The 21,012-nt window shown below is 44.5% G+C and overlaps 1 protein-coding gene across 6 annotated transcripts in view; it reads left to right on the forward strand.

The window, feature by feature from the left end:
* Positions 1–21,012, forward strand: part of VPS8 (VPS8 subunit of CORVET complex) — a 229,976-nt gene that overhangs the window by 182,760 nt on the left and 26,204 nt on the right. For 5 of the 6 annotated variants that reach the window (XM_038417053.2, XM_038417055.2, XM_043492809.1 and 2 more), the window contains one exon: positions 11,668–11,748. The exons of the other annotated variant lie outside the window; for it this stretch is intronic. In XM_038417053.2, coding sequence (XP_038272981.1) covers positions 11,668–11,748 — 81 coding nt within the window. The remainder of the gene's footprint in view (positions 1–11,667; positions 11,749–21,012) is intronic. 6 annotated transcript variants of the gene reach the window in all.

Raw genomic sequence — 21,012 nt, forward strand, 5'->3', positions numbered from 1 at the left:
AATATCTTCATTAATGATCTGGATGATGGGATGGATTGCACCCTCAGCAAGTTCGCAGATGACTAAGATGGGGGGAGAGGTAGATACCCTGGAGGGTAGGGATAGGGTCCAGAGTGACCTAGACACATTAAAGTATTGCGCCAAAAGAAATCTGATGAGGTTCAACAAGGACAAGTGCAGAGTCCTGTACTGAAGACAGAAGAATCCCATGCACTGCTACAGGCTGGGGGACCAACTAGCTAAGTAGCAGTTCCCCAGAAAAGGACCTGGGGATTACAGTGGACAAGAAGCTGGATGTGAGTCAGCAGGTGTGCCCTTGTTGCTAAGAAGGCTAACAGCATATTGGGCTGCATTAGTAGGAGCAGTGCCCGCAGATCGAGGGAAGTGATTATTCCCCTCTATTCGGCACTGGTGAGGCCACATCTGGAGTATTGCATCCAAATTTGGGCCCCCACTACAGAAAGGATGTGGACAAATTGGAGAGAGCCCAGCAGAGGGCAACAACAATGATCAGAGGGCTGGGGCACATGACTTACGAGGAGAGGCTGAGGGAACTGGGCTTGTTTAGTCTGCAGAAGAGAAGAGTGCGGGGGGGATTTGATAGCAGCCTTCAACTACCTGAAGGGGGTTTCCAAAGAGGATTGAGCTTGGCTGTTCTCAATGGTGGCAGATGACAGAACAAGAAGCAATGGTCTCAAGTTGCAGTGGGGGAGGTCTAGGCTGGATATTAGGAAACACTATTTCACTAGGAGGGTGGCGAAGCACTGGAATGGGTTACCTAGGGAGGTGGTGGAATCTCCATCCTTAGAGGTTTTTAAGGCCTGACTTGACGAAGCCCTGGCTGGGATGATTTAGTTGGGGTTGTTCCTGCTTTGAGCAAGCGGTTGGTCTAGATGACCTCCTGAAGTCTCTTCCAACCCTATTCCTCTATGATGCTATTAGTCTATGACTGTTAGACCATTTCTATGGTGGACATTGCCACATAGTGATGAGGAGAAAGGGAATAAGCCTTGTCACACAGCCTGATGGGAGGCTGTGTCTGATGCAAGCTCAACTATTTCAGATGATGGATGGTGAGGTGTGCAGCAAGTGACCACACCTGGGGATTCAGGGACAGGCTTCTGTGTAGTTGGAGTGCAGTTGAGGATGCTGCACACATACTAAATAGTTTCTTGTCCTGTGCTGGCCTGTCAGGAGGACTTTCCAGCTGACCCCAAGGCTATTTAATGGCTAAAACCATCTGATATCTACCTATGGCCTTTTGACTATTGGCTTCTTTTCTACTTGTACATCTCTTATCTCCCTACTTTGTGTTTTGAACTTTTGACCATCTTTATTGTACCACTTATACATTTTGCTAAAAAGAGAGCACGGATATCGCAAATCCAGGGAGCAGATTCAGTATTAGCTACATACTGTTTTCATTTCATGTGAATACCTGATGTCATTTAGAGAGAAATGCAAACATAGTATCATAGAACTGGAAGGGACCTTGAGAGGTCTTCTAGTCTAGTCTCCTGCATTCAAGTCAGGACTAAGTATTCTGTAGACCAGTGATTCTCAAACGTGTTTTTTTCCGCCGACCACTTGAAAATTGGTGAGGGTCTCGGTGGGCCACTTAATGATCTTTCTGAATGTTGTTTGTACTGTTAGATAACTATTGTAAAGCACTTTGGATAAAAGCGCTATATTAATTAAAAAAAATGTTCTACAAGTAGAAATACCCAACTCCTATTTTAATATCAGTAGTCTTACCTTTCTAATGCGATGTATGTGCCCTCTCTCCCCTGCCGCAGCAGCCCCCGAGCTGGGGCTGGGAAGGAGGGGGAGTCTGTCCCCCGCCACAGCAGCCACAGAGCTGAGGCTGGGAAGGAGGGCCGTCTCTCCCCGGCAGCCACAGCCCTGGAGCTGGGGAAAGTAGCCTCTTTCTCTGGCCGCTGCAGCCCTGCATGTCCCAAATTCCCCCCACTCCCTCTTCTCACCCCACTGCCCCCTACCCGCTATTTCCCCCCAAGGCCACCACCTCACCTTACATGTGCGTCTTCTCCAGGGTCCAGGCACCTAATTAATGGAGTCACTCCTGCGCGGCTCCACTCATTAGGTGGGTGGCCCTTCATTCTCTCGTGTGCGGCAACCCAGGCATGCAGCTGAGCGGGAACTATCCGCGGACGACCTGAATGGAGCTTGCAGACCACTGGTGGGCCACAGATCACGGTTTGAGAACCTCTGATGTAGACCGTTCCATACAGGTGCTTGCCTAACCTGCTCTTAAAAACCTCCAATGATGGAGATTCCACAATCTCCCTAGGCAGTTTATTCCAGTAAACTTCCTAACCGTCAGGGTAGTTGGTACTTCTGCTGTCCAACCTAAACCTCCTTTGCTGCAATTTAAGTCCATTGCTTCTTGTCCTGTCCTCAGAGGTTAACAAGAACAGTTTTCTCCCTCCTCTTTGTAACAACCTTTTATGTACTTGAAAGCTGTTATCATGTCCCCCATCAGTCTTCTCTTCTCCAATTTTTTCATGGGGGAATACACATTCCCCAAAAGAGCAACCTATGTTCTGTTTCTGCAGCTACAATTGAACTGAAAGTGTTAATTGCATGTAATTCTGTTCGTGGATTGGTATCCTCGTGTACTGATCTCAGGTGACTGGTGCTTCGTGACAACTTCTTGCATCTTGCATGTCTTGAAAGATTCATCTCAGTGCACATCACACAGTATCTGTAATCTGATAGAATGATGTATCTGGTGATACCAGAACTGTGAAGCTGTTAACTATAGTGCAAAGTGGTTTTGCTTCAGAGATTTTGCTTATAGCAATCTGACCATTTTCTGACCATCAAAAGGCATGGCAAATCTGTCCTGGAGAACTGTGACTGACAATGATAGTCTAATGTTGATTCTATGCCAGTTTGGATGATGCCATTCATTTAAAATGTGCATCAGTTCACATTAACCTTCTGGAATGATGCTTGCTTTTGAGCCACTGGAGGCATCTTCCAAAAGACCTTTTTAGCCTGGAGTAATAACGGAAAAAGTTTCTTACATGATCCTTAAAGGTCTAGCCCCAGTTATGGAAGCATCATCCTGAGACATGCAGTTTGCTTGATATTTACAAAATTCTTCATCACAAGGAACTCGCTGATGTTGCCTGAAACAGAAAAGTCCTTGGCCTATTGTTGAAGTCTAAATATGGTGGGTGTTTTTTTTTTTTCTTACTCTGCATTAGCAGAAGGAAATCAGGGCTTGAGGCACAGGAACATAACCTCATAGAAGTGCAGCAGAGGCATGAGCAAAGAGTTCCCAGGAGATCTAATCAACTACAGTCACAGCAAATGCTCTCAGAACCAGAGAGAAATGAGTTTAAGCTGATTAGAGCCCTTCTGGCAAGCCTGCTACCTGATCCCTTTAGTAGGAGACTGCCAGGAAACATCAGCAACTGATACCAGGGCCATAGTTACAGGAAAAATGCCTTAAACATTTATTTCCTTTCAAGGGAAAACTTACAGGCCCTGGAAATCCAAGTAGCCCGTTGAAGTGAAAGGCTTCTGCTCACTTGTCCAGTGGATCCTTGGGGGCAGTTGCATGCACAGCATGTGAGAGGGGGAGGTCATTTCAACCAAGGAGCACTTGGAGTTCACCCTGGGGAGAAGAGCCATATTTTTCCAGCATTTCTTTAGGAATTGTGTATGGGTTAGCAGAGACCCTGGAAGAGATTCTTCTCTATCCCCAGCCAATCTCCATTATGACCTCCTTGAAAAAGTGGAGTACTGAAAGGAAATATTTGTCCTCCTCTTCAGTTCATTGGGGGTAGAGGGGACCTTATCAGGGAGCTAGGGCCCTGAGTTTTCGCCTCTTCACCCTTATTCATTTTAAGGATAAGCTTACTGATATCCCTGTGTCAAAAGTTCTGCATTCTGAGTCAGTCCTCTGGAGAGGAGGAGGAGGACACCTTAGCAAATAGGACCTTTATGAAGCTGGTAGCCTTTTGTGGGTGGGGGGGGAGGATGGAATCCAATAGGGGCAGAGCCAAATTTGAGGGGACCATGCTCTGAGGCTTGTCTGCAGGACTCACTGCACTGACTGCAGGAGGAGAGCGGGGGATGATTAAGAAGCAGAGCTAGGGCATCAGGATCTTGCTAAGCATAATCCCCCTAATTATAAGGAGCAGTCCAAGGACTGCAGTGTGACCATGCAAGCTCATTCAAGAATGTGAGAGTCTCTGGCTTTAGTCTGGCACAAGGAATCCTTGCCCCAAGGGTGCTTCCCTCCATACTTCTGCAAACAGTGCATTCCTTGGGTGATCCCTCAGGAGAGTGGTAAATCCCTTTGGTTCAAGTGCAAGCTCTTGCCCATAGAGCAGGGGTCGGCAACCTTTCAGAAGTGGTGTGCCGAGTCTTCATTTCTTCACTCTAATTTAAGGTTTTGTGTGCCAGTAATATGTGTTAACATTTTTAGAAGGTCTCTTTCTGTAAGTCTATAATATATAACTAAACTATTGTTGTATGTAAAGTAAATAAGGTTTTTAAAATGTTTAAGAAGCTTCATTTAAAATTAAATTAAAATGCAGATCTTATCAATTTAGTGTGATCCTTGCCCTTGCTTTTCCTTGCTGAGTTTTCCAATGTTTGGCACGTATTTGGATACTTTAAGCTGCACACAGGCTTCTGAGTGATCAGTTGTTAACTGGCTCTGAGAGGGACAGAGGACAGATTTCATGTGTGAAAATACCTGTTCTGGGCCAAGGTTCTCGAAGCACCACAGGCCTGGCAGGAGTACTCTGAGAAAAACAAGGCTTACACACAGCTGTGAGTTATTGGCTTTACTGAAGGTTACTGACCCACCTGCAATGGGGACTCCAAACGTTGCAGTCACGGAGGCGGGGAACCCAGCACATAGAATCATAGAATCATAGAATATCAGGGTTGGAAGGGACCCCAGAAGGTCATCTAGTCCAACCCCCTGCTCAAAGCAGGACCAAGTCCCAGTTAAATCATCCTAGCCAGGGCTTTGTCAAGCCTGACCTTAAAAACCTCTAAGGAAGGAGATTCTACCACCTCCCTAGGTAACGCATTCCAGTGTTTCACCACCCTCTTAGTGAAAAAGTTTTTCCTAATATCCAATCTAAACCTCCCCCATTGCAACTTGAGACCATTACTCCTCGTTCTGTCATCTGCTACCATTGAGAACAGTCTAGAGCCATCCTCTTTGAAACCCCCTTTCAGGTAGTTGAAAGCAGCTATCAAATCCCCCCTCATTCTTCTCTTCTGCAGACTAAACAATCCCAGCTCCCTCAGCCTCTCCTCGTAAGTCATGTGCTCTAGACCCCTAATCATTTTTGTTGCCCTTCGCTGTACTCTTTCCAATTTATCCACATCCTTCTTGTAGTGTGGGGCCCAAAACTGGACACAGTACTCCAGATGAGGCCTCACCAGTGTCGAATAGAGGGGAACGATCACGTCCCTCGATCTGCTCGCTATGCCCCTACTTATACATCCCAAAATGCCATTGGCCTTCTTGGCAACAAGGGCACACTGCTGACTCATATCCAGCTTCTCGTCCACTGTCACCCCTAGGTCCTTTTCCGCAGAACTGCTGCCGAGCCATTCGGTCCCTAGTCTGTAGCGGTGCATTGGATTCTTCCATCCTAAGTGCAGGACCCTGCACTTATCCTTATTGAACCTCATTAGATTTCTTTTGGCCCAATCTTCCAATTTGTCTAGGTCCTTCTGTATCCTATCCCTCCCCTCCAGCGTATCTACCACTCCTCCCAGTTTAGTATCATCCGCAAATTTGCTGAGAGTGCAATCCACACCATCCTCCAGATCATTTATGAAGATATTGAACAAAACGGGCCCCAGGACCGACCCCTGGGGCACTCCACTTGACACCGGCTGCCAACTAGACATGGAGCCATTGATCACTACACCGGAGCTTTGCCTGGGACGGAGTCCAATAGAGGGACAGACAGTCAATGTTAATAAGCACTACACAAAAACAGCTCATGAATATAGAATTAGGTACTTCTCAAAGGGGGGCTTCCACTACCTGGCGAAGGGCCATGCAAAGCAGCTGTGTCCTTCAAGAACTATCTATATCCTGCAATAACAAAGCAGCTGTGTCCTTCAAGAATTATCTTTATCCCACAATAATGAAGCAGCTATCTATGTCCCACAGTAACCTCTCGGCTCGAGAAAGCAGAAGTTCCCTGGCTAGGCCGTAACAAAATCTTCCACAGTCCCTTACACTCCTCTCCTCGCTTTCTTAAGCGATGTCAAGGACCATGAGGATACAGTGCGGAGGGGAAACCATGCACAGCTCTGGGAGACTAGGCCACGCCCACAAAAGCAGCAAAAAATACAAGCCACGAATACATAAACGAATACATAGATGTGTCTACATTGTATTGGGCGGGACCCAAAGCATACAAATCCGTATATGTAATAGTCTTATCAATTGTCTTCAGTAAGGAATAGTGCTGGACAAGGGTCAAGTCTGTGCAGATGCCGATGAACCAGGTCTCCATCATGGCACCCACAGCATATGTACACGGTAAGCAAAATGATGTCGCGTTAACAGCACTTTGGGCTAACACCAACCAGGTATTCGCGGAGGAGATGGTAGCTCTTGCAGCGGTGATTCTCATAAGGAGCGCCACGACAAATGGGAGAGCGAGACCATGCGGGGATAGTCTTCCCCTTCCGGGAGTATGTATGCCCATCCTTCCCCAGTGGTGAGGACTATGGCGGCCTGCGATTCCTGCTGCGGTACCGTCCACCACACGTTAGCCAATACGTGCCACTCGGTTTCGCTCGGACTGCTGCTTTCTAGACCTACGGGAGGTAAAGGGAACAGATTACACAGGGCCTCCCTTCGCTCCCATTGCATCAGCTGCCGCCATTCCAGTGGGCCTTGGAGGTTTTAGCCTTTGTGTGGGTGTCTACATGTCGCACGGACAGAGGAGATCATCAGGCATAGCGCAGGAGTTGCTGCCAGAGTGCCGCTCCCCACAGGGGCCGGCCTGCGAGTTCCCAACCCTTCACCTCCCACACAGTTATGCAAGTCCGGAGGCCCTTGTATAATACCTAGCTGGCCGTATCTATCAACACCAACACGTGTTGGACTCCTCTCCTCGGCCAGCAAATCGCATGGGGTACATAGGGGCATTGGTCCCCCGCCTCCCTCCCGTGTGTGGCCACCGCGACACACGGAACAGAGGACCTGCCACGCCCTCAATATGGGTGCGGTAGTTTCCACTCGGCTGGTGGAGCAGAGGGCTCCGCTGGCTTGGTTCGCTCCACACTCTTCTCCCCTTTGCCTCCGGCACTACGTTTGGTAGGGGGCAGCTGCATCCATCACTTATATAAGTCCGCCGTTGGCTTTCCATTGATTTCCTCGTGAGAGACACCAGCCTGCAAGAGATCTAGCCACAAGGTCTTCCGGGGCACCCGAAACGCCCCTTTCTCCTGTCCCCCACCTTGCTGCCCCTTCGCAACCAGTATGGCTCTTAGCCTAGCGCCCGCCAAGGCAGCCTCCAATTGCATAAGGGTGGCTGCCAAATCTCCCACGTGCCCATTCTCTGCCATGACAACCACGAGGAGGGAAGGTTTTAACTCATCAGGGGCCAGGCGTAACACTGTGGCTTTAATTGATTTTGTCACCAGTACATCATCCGGCCCCATCTCCCCGCCCGTGGAGACAGCCCAGGCCATTCCCAATTGACGGAGAGCTTGCACCCCTTCCAGAACGGTCTTCCAGGGGCACGCCTGTGCTTCCAATTCCCCCACTGAGGGGTAGGCCGCCTCCACTGCAGCTGCCAGCCAGTGGTACAATGAGGGGCTTTCGATTTCTTGTCCCCTAGCCTGTGGCCGCAACGGATTTGCCAATTGTGCACGTACCTGAGAGTCTTGCGATAGGAAAATGTCACACCCTCGTCATGAAGGCTTGGGGTCTCACAGGACATGTGACCATGTCACCTGGTACTGAAATCCATCCTAAACCTGGTGCTTTTCCATTTAAAAGGGGGGGGGGGACCAAGAGAGACAAAAGATTCCTGCCTTGTGCCAAAGTTATATAAGGCGGTGGAACAGAACAAAGGAGGCTGCAATCATGAGAAATCCCCTAGCTACCACCTGAGCTGGAACAAGGGCTGTACTGGGGAAAGAATTGTGCCCAACTAGGAAGGCGTCCAGTCTGTGATAGAAGCTTATTGACACATCTCTGAAGGTGAGATTTTATCTGAATTCAGGTTACTTACTGTATTAGACATAGACTTGCATGTTTTGTTTTAGTTTGTTTGGTAATTTGTTCTGTCTGTTACTACTTGGAACCTCTTAAATCCTACTTTTTGTATTTAATAAAATCACTTTTTACTTATTAATTAACCCAGAGTGTGTATTAATGAGGGCATATGTCTCTATCAGTGTTATAGAGGACAAACAATTTGAGTTTACCTGTATAAGCTTTATAAAATGGTAAAATGGATTTATTTGGGGTTTGGACCCCATTGGAAGTTGGGCATCTGAGTGTTGGAGACAAGAACACTTCTTAAGCTGTTTTCAGTTAAGCCTGCAGTTTGTGGGATGTTGTTCAGACTTGGGTCTGAGTCTGTAGCCGGCAAACATATCTGGCACAACCAGGCAGGGTTCTGGAGTCCCAAACTGCCAGGGGAAAGGGCTTAGAGATAGTCTCAACACATCAGTTGGCAGTTCCCAAGGGGTTTTCTGTGATACAACCATCACAGAAATAGATGAGCAGAGAGAAGAAAAAAAGTGTTTCCTATTCTCCCTAGACTCTGGTTACTTGTCTGTCTGCCCTTAAGTTATGAGCAGTTTGTCCTAGTTGTGTCTCTGGAAAGTTTTGAGTGCATTATGGGTACTGCATTATTATTAATTAAATGCTAGGAGAACCATCAATACTCACTACATCACCTGTAACTCTTAACCTGTCCTGTCTCATCTCACCTGTATTTTATCTTATGTATTAATCACCGCCTCCTGTAACTCATTTTAGTACGTAATTTGTACGGTCAACAATTCTGCTTTAATAAAAAGTGAATAAACTCCCTATGACAGCATTTTGGGACACACCAATATTTTATGCCTGGGGGAATTCTATGCCAAAAAATTAAAAATTCTGCACACAGTATTCTAAAATTCTGCATATTTTGACAAAATAACACAATATAATCACTCGTTTCAGTTATTTTTGTAATTTATTGCAAAATACCTGTCAACAATATAGACAACAGCAAAAAAGATTCCCCCAGGAGAAGAGAGTTAAAGAAATCCCTACAACAACCCAGTTCCAGTTTAGAGGGATGCTGGAGGGGGCTGTGTTGAGCTCCCAGAGCCCAGACTCCTGCACTCCCATCCTCCAGAGCCTAGCTGCAGGGCGACCCCCACACCAGATACCAGCACCCCCAGGGCCTTTACTGTCCTGCCAGGGTGTTACCTGGGGTTCTTTCAACTCAAAGGTCTTGTTAACTTTTACTCTGTGTGAGGTGGTGTCAGGAAATAAATCAGGGGAGACATGGCCGTCCGACCAATAGATGGCTGGCACAAACAGGACAACACGAGTGCTTTCACTTAAAGCTAAACTTTACTTAGTCTCAAACACTTATACACACGTCCGTAACAGGTTAGTAAAACACCCCCAACCCTGGATAATTACCAAAGCTGAGCGTGGCTCTAGAGTGGCACTGCGGCAGCCCATCTGTCGCTGGGGAACACAAGATGCATCCAGAGGGAGAGTCCAGTCTTGAAGAGTCCCACCACCTCAAACTTTCCCCCCTTTATTTATACATTAGTAATAGAATGACATGTCCCCTAAAGAAAACTTGTCAAGCAAGCAGTTTCAACGGTCGTGCAAGAGGCTTTCTTCTGATTATTGATTAACCAGGTGTGGGTTTTTCCAGAGTTTGCAGCCTTGGGGCCCCAATAGACATTCCTGGGGCACATCCTGCTCTTCTAAGATGCATGTATCAGCAACTTCAACACAGTTCTTATCAGGAAGGACATGGGGTCAAGCTGCCCTCTCTGTGGCACCCAGAGACCCCCCTCCCCTCCTGCCTTGGTTAAACTGAGACTGCTGAATGGCCAATTTACAGCCTGCTGACTTGGCTGCTTTTAGCAATAAGCCATAGTGGTTTCAGGCACTTTACTGGTTTGCCAAAGTCTCCCCGTACAAGGGGACATGTTGTGGTGCAGCCCTGCCCTTCCTCACCTTTTGCCAGAGCTGGGTCTTCCAGGCCCTTTCCCATCCCTGGGAGAATGAGGATCAAGCAGAGCATGCAGCCTCCAGCACAGCCAGGCTGGACATTCCGCTCACTGTGAGCTGGGCTCTGCAGAGTCCTAGTGGCCCCTAGAGGTGGGCAGCAGCTTTGCAGCCCTAATTCTGCAGCGGACATAGGGAATTCTGCGAAATTCTGCGTTGCGCAGTGGTGCAGAATTCCTCCAGGAGTAAATATTTGGACAGGCTGCCAAATTTATCTTATGTTATTCCTGTAGTCTGTGTAATTGGGTGACTCTAGTATTGACTGACTAGTGCAAAATTAGCAAATCTACCATTATAAATCAATTATTTTGACTTCATCTAACAATCTTACTTCTGCTGTGCAACTAATGCACTCTTGAGTCCTTTTTCTAAAGTTTTTTCTTATTAGAAAAGATTTTGGACTAGCCAGCAAATGTTTTGGAAGCTTGTCTAACTACTTCTTGTTAGTCTGCTAGGCAAAGTATTTGGAACTTGCCTTTTATACAGACCATTACATGTGATGAGTTGTATATTGAAATTACCAACAAATCATTTCAGTATTCTTCTTTGTATTTAACCTTTTAGCATTAATATTATGTGTTTTCTCTTATTACTTCTATTTTGATTTTATCTGTGTAATGTGTTTATGATCTAATTTTATCACAAAATGTAAAGTGAATTTTTACCTTAAACATCCTTCCTTAATATTCAGCTATACTTTTTCATTCTTTCAAAGAAAAATGGTAGCAACAGTCCTAACCTACCAGCATGCATAAGAGAGCTTGGATGCATTCTAGTGGGATGCAGAGGAGATTGTTTGGTATTTCTGTGCAGGGTTTATGTCCTCTCTCATGAGAACTTTTGTCCTAACTGTGTTGTAACATGTTTTGCCATTTCCAGACAGCTGTGTGCGCTGTAGGCTGAACTTCTCCAACATTATATTAAGGCCAATGGGCCCAATCCTGAGCTAGGTTTTGTTCTGGCTAGAATATCTTCAATAGGAGTTTGCTTGAATATTGGCCACGCTGGTTATCATCTTAAGCTTTATTTGGGAGACACTGTGATACAAGTTAGTGAGAAGACAAATTGAGTTTATGCTGTTGAGCAAATTTTTAATCTGTAGCTATAGGCAAAGTGGTCCTGCAAAATGAAGGAGTGAAGATTGTGAGCCAAAGGGGTTTGACCCTAACATGATGGTTGCCAGTAAGAAGTCAGGCTTTGATTTTTTTTTTTTTTTTGTTACCAGTTTTCCCATATGCATATGGTATTTCTGATTATCTTGTGTCAGAAATATTTCTAAACTCTGACTCCTTTGTCTTTCTTAGAAAATGGGAGTAAACAGAGAGCAATAAAATGTAAAAATGTTATGAACTGTATTTTTGTTAATCACAGCTTTTAATTTTTTAACACAGGATCCAGTTTATGGTAGAGGGAAACTTGGAGAAATTCAGGGACTTGTACTGGGTATGCTGGACACATTTAACTATGAGCAAGTAAGTTGTGTGTGCCTCTTCATTCTGCCCATTGCTAAATAAAGGGCCTAGCTAGTGTTTCCTAGAAGAGGAGTTATTTTTTCTTTTCAGTTCATTAATTGTCAGGAACTAACACATTAACATCCGTTTAAAAAAAAAATCAGGTAAATGGAAACCCAGCTTTTGTCACCCTCAAAAGATGTGTGCATTCATATAGCTCTATGAGGCATTGAAAAACAAAGCAATACAGGGAAATCACTTTTTAAATAGGTTGCCAACTATACAGTTAAACATTGAGGAGTCCTTGTGGCATCTTGGAGACTAACAAATTTATTTGGGCATATGCTTTCGTGGGCTAAAACCCAGTTCATCAGACGCATGGAGTGGAAAATACAGTAGGCAGGTCTAAATACACAGCACATGAAAAGATGGGAGTTGCCTGACTTTTCATGTACTGTGTATTTAGACCTTCCTACTGTATTTTCCACTACATGCATCTGATGAAGTGGGTTTTAGCCCATGAAAGCTTATGCCCATTTTGTATAAATTGTAGTCTCTAAGATGCCACAAGGACTCCTTGTTGTTTTTGCTGATACAGACTAACACAGCTACCACTCTGAAACAGTTAAACATGTGTCAGGGCTGATTCCCCACTCTGGCACTTCAAGTGCAGAAGGTGGGGGCTTGCAAGGATTTTAAAAATTACTACTGGCCACTCCAGGCTGGTATTAAAGTCTCAAAGTCCCAGCTTTTCTCTGACCTTGGATGGGTAGATGCTGCCACCACCAAAGCGCAAACAAAAACACAATCCTTTGAGAACCCAGGAAGGAATACTTGGGCATTCTTTACTGTGGGGTTACCCTCAAGCCCTCTCTCTCACTCTCACACTCACACACGAAATAGCTGAGAAAAAAACAAAGGAAATCAGCTGTTGCCACCAGCTAATTAAACAACATGCAAAAATCTCTTAGAGACACAAAAATCCAATCCTGTTTTTAAAAAAGGTAAAAGTTATTAAAAACAAAAAGAAAGGAAATATATTTGGAACTTAGGCTTTTTGCTAGATCTTATAATTGTTTCTTTTAAAAATTAAGCATCAAGATAGCTCTCTTGAGGTTCAGTTTACAGGTTGCAAGCAAAACAAAAGCATCTGGGGTTAGCACAGAGGAGTCCATAAGCCAAGAAATAAACCTTATCATGTCTTTCGAAACATTCCTGATCTACTTACACATTTGGGAGTTCCAAATAAGTAATTCTAGGTATGATCTGATTATTTTTGATCATACCGGGCTTAAAGCTTCTTATAGCATAACTGCTCCTTGTTCCCCTCTTTCTCAGGGAACACAACAGAGAGACAAAGGGAAGGTTTTTTCCCCATTTAAAAAAGTTCTAGCCCTCCCATTGGCTCTTTTGGTCAGGTGCCCACTCCCTTCTTTTTACCTATGGGCTTGTTAACCCTTTACAGGTAAAGCAAGTAGAGAACAGCTACTAAGAGGAATTTTATAGCTAACTGGCTGGTTGAGTGCCCATAAAAGGGAGCTACCCCGCTTCCCTTCATTTATCACAACATGTCTTAACCACACTTAGCGTATTATTGTGGAAGCAGCCATAGTTCAGATTGTGTTCTAAAATTTACTTAAAATGAGTGTTGAATTTCAGTGTTCATTTTTATGCCCTTTGAATTTCTATGTAGCTTTAGTATGATTTCTTTTAATACTTGTTAATACATGTTTTGAAATTGGTTCATGTTGAAATTTGTTCGTGGGAGTCTGATGCTTCTTTGTCAACTGATACCTTTACCTTTCTATTCCATACCTTCTGCCATCCAGACAAAAAAAATCTCATCCCGTCTTTGACGACATCTTGTGGATATTCCAGCTGTCAACTGAAATTTAGCATACCCAATGGAGCTTCTGATCTTCCCCCAAAGCCTGACCTTCTCCCCCTTTCATTAGTATGTTGGCCTGCACACCACTCTACAGATCTTTCAAGCCTCTAACCTTGGATTCATTTTAAGAAAATAGAGAAATTACTTTGTTTAAAGATGGTTAAAAAGTCTTGCTTCCATGAAAGCCATTGCTGCAGTTGCCTGCCGTGCATTCTCTCACTCGGAGAATCCTGTAGTCAGAGAATCCTCTAGTCTTTAGCCATGTCCCGAAAAGCCACATGAATAGCTAATAGGGCAAAAAGTTTTGGTATGTTCCAGTCTCTTCCTGTATTGCCAAACCAAAGGGTTAAAAAAAATCTATTGAGTCAAGCCCCTAAAACTCATGAGATTAGCTTAATTTTAACGGAAGTAAATTGAGTTCTCTCTATTTGCTTTTTGAATTCACTTGGGTCATATTTTCACAATCTGAAACTGAGGCCCAAAATCTTCTTTTTACTTTCATTTACACACACACACCCCAAAAAATCTCACATAATCACTTAACTCTGGGAGCTGGGGTTTAAGAAAAACACCGAATATTGAAAGGCTGGCAGTAAATTCAATAGTTGGCAACCCTAGTCTTGCTGCTTCTGTGCCACAGCAAACAGCTCTTCATAGCAGCTCTGCTTTGAGCTCAAGGATTTAGGCCCCAGACACCTCCCATCTGCACCAGCTTTCTATACATGGACCCCAGGGTTAGTGGTACAACTGGAACCCTGCAACCTGGTTGGAAATAAGGTCCCCCACCCCAAAATGTTGTCATACTGCCTCTTCATCAAAGGTCACCGCAGGTGCCTTGTTACCTGAGGTGTGTAATGAGTCAGATGCCTGCAGAGAATGGAATGGTGTACAGCCTGGATGTGATAAGGACTGTGGGGTATGTGGCCAGAGGAGGTCCGTCCTGCACCTGTGAACGGCCGGTTCCTCAAACTCATCCCCCATATCAGTTACTCAGATTCACTACACTGATATTAGTGCCAGTAACCCCCGCTCCAGAAACTATCCCCTTGGATGCTCATCTGCCTGGAGATACTCAGGTTCCTCACTTGGATGCTGATCGTATTACAGTCCACAGGCCTCTCCTGACTTTCTGTGAAGATTGTCTGGGAAGAGCCTTCACAGATGGCTCAAGTTCCCTTCTTGCTTCCTCCCTTCTGCTGTGATTCCACTGGCTCTGGGGAAAAGCAGTGGACGCAAGTGATACTTCTGCACCCATCATCTGGCCTCTCCTCGGAGAGGAAAAAAGGGCTTCCAAAAGAGCCAGGACTGCCTTGAAGGGCACTTCCTCCTCCGGGGAAGGAGAGCCCCAGTTCCCTTTTGTGCACCTCTGTGGGCAATTCGGACAGTGGAGCCAAGTGTGTTTGCTACAGACATGCATAGCTAGTGATCAGTGACTTCATCAGATGCTGATAATCAAGCAGGTTTACTGTTTTATAGGAATATTGAATGCTGATAACTGGGGAGATTTACTGCACTACGCAGACCTGTCCAGGAAGGATCCTGTTTAAAAGAGAAGAATCTTCTCTTTCTTTCTGGTTTCAGAGTAGCAGCCGTGTTGGTCTGTATTTGCAAAAAAAAGAATACTTGTGACACCTTAGAGACTAACAAATTTATTTGAGCATAAGCTTTCATGAGCTACAGCTCACATGCATCCGATGAAGTGAGCTGTAGCTCACGAAAGCTTATGCTTAAATAAATTTGTTAGTCTCTAAGGTGCCACAAGTACTCCTTTTCTCTTTCCCTTCCCTTTTCATGATTCCTAGGAAACAGAGCTGATCCTCAGTGGCAGATGCCTTCTGACATCACTTAGCAACATCTGCCACAGGCCGTACATAGTGTCTAGAACAGACTGTCCCCTTTGTTTCTGTCACTTTCAGGGAACACCAGCACAACTACTTCTGCTTTTTATGAGCTGCCCTGTGCCTCTCCCAGTATCCTTTCAGGAGCTAATGTCCTTGAATAATCCTGAAGGGGGAAATGAGGAATAAGATCGTGCAGAGGTGATATAAATTTGCACAAGGCACTCTCCTTTCTTAGTAGGGTGCTTATCTTTCATATTTGTCAAGCTGTTGCCAGATGAAGGAAGAGTGACCAACTGATGGTCCAGTTCTATCATCCAGGTGCTATCAGTTTGGGAAGTAAATTCCTACATCCATTTTAGGCTTTTTTGCCCAGTTTCAGGGAGGGAGACTCCTATTTAGATCTCCTTTCAAAATCAACTCTATGGCAAACGGAGGAAAGACCTCACTTGTAATGTTTAGTTTTGATAAATCCAGTTAGGGAAGATGACACGTACATGTTACCTGGAACGCCTTCACCTTTTTACAACAATAGAGTTTCTCTTTCAACTGCTCACACATCCTTTTCACTCTGCAAGATCTCCTCCTGGTGTTTGGGCTGGTCTTGGATAGAGCACATTATAGAGTGAATGTGCTATGATGTCTCAGCCTTTTCCTGAGTCCATTCTGTTTTGACTTGGCAGAAATGTGTTTGTCTTTGATCCCTTCTGGGTGTGTGACAGACGTTCCATGGCTCACAGGGCAGTCTGTGACCGCACAGATACTGGATGTTTCCTCCTCACTCACTGAAGGGCAGGACAACCATCAGTCATAATCCAGGATTTTCCCTCTTTGATTCCTGGATGTGACTTCTGCAGCTGTATCTGGCTGCCATTTGTGTGTCAGCCAGAGAATGCGAAAGCAAAAAAGACAAGTTCCTCAAATGTTCCTCTTCCTGTAATGCTTCCCCACTATCTCACTGGAGCAAGGCTGAGGCTGACAAAGGAGAGACTATCACTTTACCTATTGGAGAGTCTAGCTAAGTTAGCAGCTGAGTCAGTCTCTGGGGCTGTGAAAGACAAGCAGATTACCTAGCTCTCTCTAAGGGGGCAGAAGCTCATCTGTGGAGGGGAGAGGCTCTTCCCAGAGGAAATTTACAGGAAAGGATGCTTCTGGACAGACACTGAAAAGACATTGATGGGCCAGGTCTCAAACTTCAATCATTTTGATGTTGCCTCATCAAACCTAGATTTACGTTAACTTTTCAGTTCCTTTTAACATAGTGTTCAACATCAACAATCAGCCACAGGAAAGACTATTTTCACAGTCTTTTTTTTTTTTTTTTTTTTTTTTTTTTTCTTATTTGGAGGAACTGCCTCACTGATGGAAGCAGCATGTGACCTGCCATGCATATGCTGGCCTTGGAAATGTTTCATTCCTGCAGCATACTCTCAGGCCAGACTGAGCCTTTCCCGTTAAGGACAGTTCATTCTGTTTGCTCACCCATTGCATTTTGAATTATGCTAATCAGATATTTGGCAGACTGTATTACTGTGCAAGTCTTCCTTGTGCATTTAAGATTGCATTTATCTATCCAGTATTTAGCTATCCATTCCTTGAGAGCCGTAACAGCATGTGCAAACATGCCTGGCCTCAAGGGAGAATGGTCACAGCACTCCAAGGGTTGCATAGGTCTTGTTCCATTTTCAAAGTGTTCGGTGTATGTCACCATGCCTCAGTGTGTCACAGCTGAGGATGCCAAATTCAGGACATACTGCTGAGAAATAGGGCAGACTCACCCAAACTGGTGGTTATTCTATCATTAGGTTATACCAAGACAGTAACCAAAGAAAACTTCTGTCTCATCACACTGGTTAACAAGAAGCCAAAAATGCAGTCTCCATAGGCAATCCAGCCCTTGTCTCACCACCCAGACACTGGACTCTATGATGAGTGGTTACTGAAAATCAATTAAATCAATTATAGGGTCTTTCTAATCCCAAGAGATCAGCCACTTAGCCACGTAAATATATAACTCGGATCTTACCTAATAATCACGCTGATGCCAATCCTTTAATAACTAAAAGCTAAATGTTTAATAATAAAAGAAAAGAATAAAAGAGTTAATAATAGTTAATAGATCATATACATACAAATAATTGCAAGGTCCTTATATCAGGTTTGTAGCAGTGATGGAATAGACTGCTGTCTTGTAAACTGTCTCTGGTAACTTCCAAAAGATTGGAAGGTCGTCAGTCCATAGTTCAAAATGCTTCTTTTAATTGTAAATTCACGGTCCAGAGAATCAGGGCAGGAAAGAGACAAAATGGAGGTATCTCAGGGGTCTTTTTTATATCCTTTGCTATGTGCCTGGAAATTTACTGTCTCAAACAAGTTTCAGAGTAGCAGCTGTGTTAGTCTGTATTCGCAAAAAGAAAAGGAGTACTTGTGGCACCTTAGAGACAAACAAATTTATTTGAGCATAAGCTTTCGTGAGCTACAGCTCACTTCATCGGATGCATTCAGTGGAAAATACAGTGGGGAGATTTATATACACACACAGAGAACATGAAACAATGGGTTTTATCATACACACTGTAAGGAGAGTGATCACTTAAGATGAGCCATCACCAGCAGGGCGGGGGGGAAGGAGGAAAACCTTTCATGGTGACAAGCAAGGTGGGCCATTTCCAGCAGTTAACAAGAACGTCTGAGGAACAATGGGGGCTAGGGTGGGGGGGAGAAATAACATGGGGAAATAGTTTTACTTTGTGTAATGACTCATCCGCTCCCAATCTCTATTCAAACCTAAGTTAATTGTATCCAGTTTGCAAATTAATTCCAATTCAGCATCTCTCACTGCAGTCTGTTTCTGAAGTTTTTTTTGTTGAAGGATAGCCACTCTCAGGTCTGTAATCGAGTGACCGGAGAGATTGAAGTGTTCTCCGACTGGTTTTTGAATGTTAAAATTCTTGATGTCTGATTTGTGTCCATTTATTCTTTTACGTAGAGACCGTCCAGTTTGACCAATGTACATGGCAGAGGGGCATTGCTAGCACATGATGGCATATATCACATTGGTAGATGGGCAGGTGAACGAGCCTCTGATAGTGTGAGTGATCTGATTAGGCCCTATGATGGTGTCCCCTGAATAGATATGTGGACAGAGTTAGCAACGGCCTTTGTTGCAAGGCTAGGTTCCTGGGTTAGTGGTTCTGGTGTGTGGTTGCTAGTGAGTATTTGCTTCAGGTTGGGGGGCTGTCTGTAAGCAAGGACTGGCCTGGCTCCCAAGATCTGTGAGAGTGATGGGTCGTCCTTCAGGATAGGTTGTAGATCCTTGATGATGCGTTGGAAAGGTTTTAGTTGAGGGCTGAAGGTGATGGCTAGTGGCGTTCTGTTATTTTCTTTGTTGGGCCTGTCCTGTAGTAGGTGACTTCTGGGTATTCTTCTGGCTCTGTCAATCTGTTTCTTCACTTCAGCAGGTGGGTATTGTAGTTGTAAGAATGCATGATAGAGATCTTGTAGGTGTTTGTCTCTGTCTGAGGGGTTGGAGCAAATGCGTTATATCGTAGAGCTTGGCTGTAGACAATGGATCATGTGGCGTGATCTGGATGAAAGCTAGAGGCATGTAGGTAGGAATAGCGGTCAGTAGGTTTCTGATATAGGGTAGTGTTTATGTGACCATCGCGTATTAGCACCGTAGTGTCCAGGAAGTGGATCTCTTGTGTGGACTGGTCCAGGCTGAGGTTGATGGTGGGATGGAAATTGTTGAAAAATCCCTGAAAAAGCACAAGAACAAATCCGCACAGACACACCCCTAGAACGCCGTCCTGGGGTATTCTATCTGCTACCCAAGATCCATAAACCTGGAAATCCTGGACGCTCCATCATCTCAGGCATTGGCACCCTGACAGCAGGATTGTCTGGCTATGTAGACTCCCTCCTCGGGCCCTACGTTACCAGCACTCCCAGCTATCTTCGAGACACCACTGACTTCCTGAGGAAACTACAATCCATCGGTGATCTTCCTAAAAACACCATCCTAGCCACTATGGATGTAGAAGCCCTCTACACCAACATTCCACACAAAGATGGATTACAAGCCATCAGGAACAGTATCCCCAATAATGTCACGGCTAACCTGGTGGCTGAACTTTGTGACTTTGTCCTCACCCATAACTATTTCACATTTGGGGACAATGTGTACCTTCAAATCAGTGGCACTGCGATGGGTACCCGCATGGCCCCACAGTATGCCAACATTTGTATGGCCGACTTAGAACTACGCTTCCTCAGCTCTCGTCCCCTAATGCCCCTACTCTACTTGCGCTACATTGATGACATCTTCATCATCTGGACCCATGGAAAAGAAGCCCTTGAGAAATTCCACCATGATTTCAACAATTTCCATCCCACCATCAACCTCAGCCTGGACCAGTCCACTTCATTCCGATGAAGCGAGCTGTAGCTCATGAAAGCTTATGCTCAAATAAATTTGTTAGTTTCTAAGATGCCACAAGTACTCCTTTTCATCTTAAGTGATCACTCTCCTTACAGTGTGTATGATAAAACCCATTGTTTCATGTTCTCTGTGTGTGTGTATGTAGATCTTCCCACTGTATTTTCCACTGAATGCATCCGATGAAGTGAGCTGTAGCTCACGAAAGCTCATGCTCAAATAAATTTTATTCTCTAAGGTGCCACTCCTTTTCTTTTTGCAAATACAGATTAACACGGCTGCTGCTCTGAAAGATGATACATGATATCAAAGATGATATCAACCAAGATATTCATATTTAGCAAAACTTAACTTTTCCATTGACACCTTACATGACCTACTTGTGCCAGATTTGTTGCAATTGTATAAGAGTGGTAATATCAATTATATAAATGGTCAGATTCAATCATGCAGGATTACAGTGTAATAATAAAACTCCCGTATGGATAGTGGACATGATAAAGCTCCTATGCCAGTGATGGGTGTTTTGAACTTGTATTAGAGAAAAATACTATTGATTTCTTCCTTACAATGCTGTGGATCTAAAAAACTACACAGAATGTTTGTAGGTGTTTAGGTCTTTAACGATTTCATTTCTTTTTGAGTGGGCTTCTATGTATATTCTATGAATACAAACAGGAGAGCAAAGTGTGCAACAGCCTAGGAAACAAATTTCTAACAGTGAAATGCCTTTGATTTTTAATTCCATTTTAAAAGTGTACAAAACAAAAAGACAGAATTGTCAGTATTATGGCAGACTGGAATTCTCTGCACTTTTTACTGTTAAAGTGTGTAGCATATTTGAGTTTACTGCTCCCACTTGATCCTTATATTCCCTATAATTCTCATAAAATGGTGGATGTTAGGAATTCCCTCTGAAAAATGTACTGCGTAAAGATGGAGAACAAAAAAGGAAGCCTGGAGTATGCAAAATCACAGAATGTGTCAGTTCCATCGGGACTTGAACAAAACCACTGAAAGACAGATTGTAAATGAATGACTTGAATAGATAAAAGCAAAAAGTTATGGTCTCTGTTAACATATGTGGGGAGATAAAGGGGTACTGTATTTTCTGGGTAGCA

The sequence above is a fragment of the Dermochelys coriacea genome, chromosome 9 (assembly GCF_009764565.3).
Source record: "Dermochelys coriacea isolate rDerCor1 chromosome 9, rDerCor1.pri.v4, whole genome shotgun sequence".
Lineage (NCBI taxonomy): Eukaryota > Metazoa > Chordata > Testudines > Dermochelyidae > Dermochelys > Dermochelys coriacea.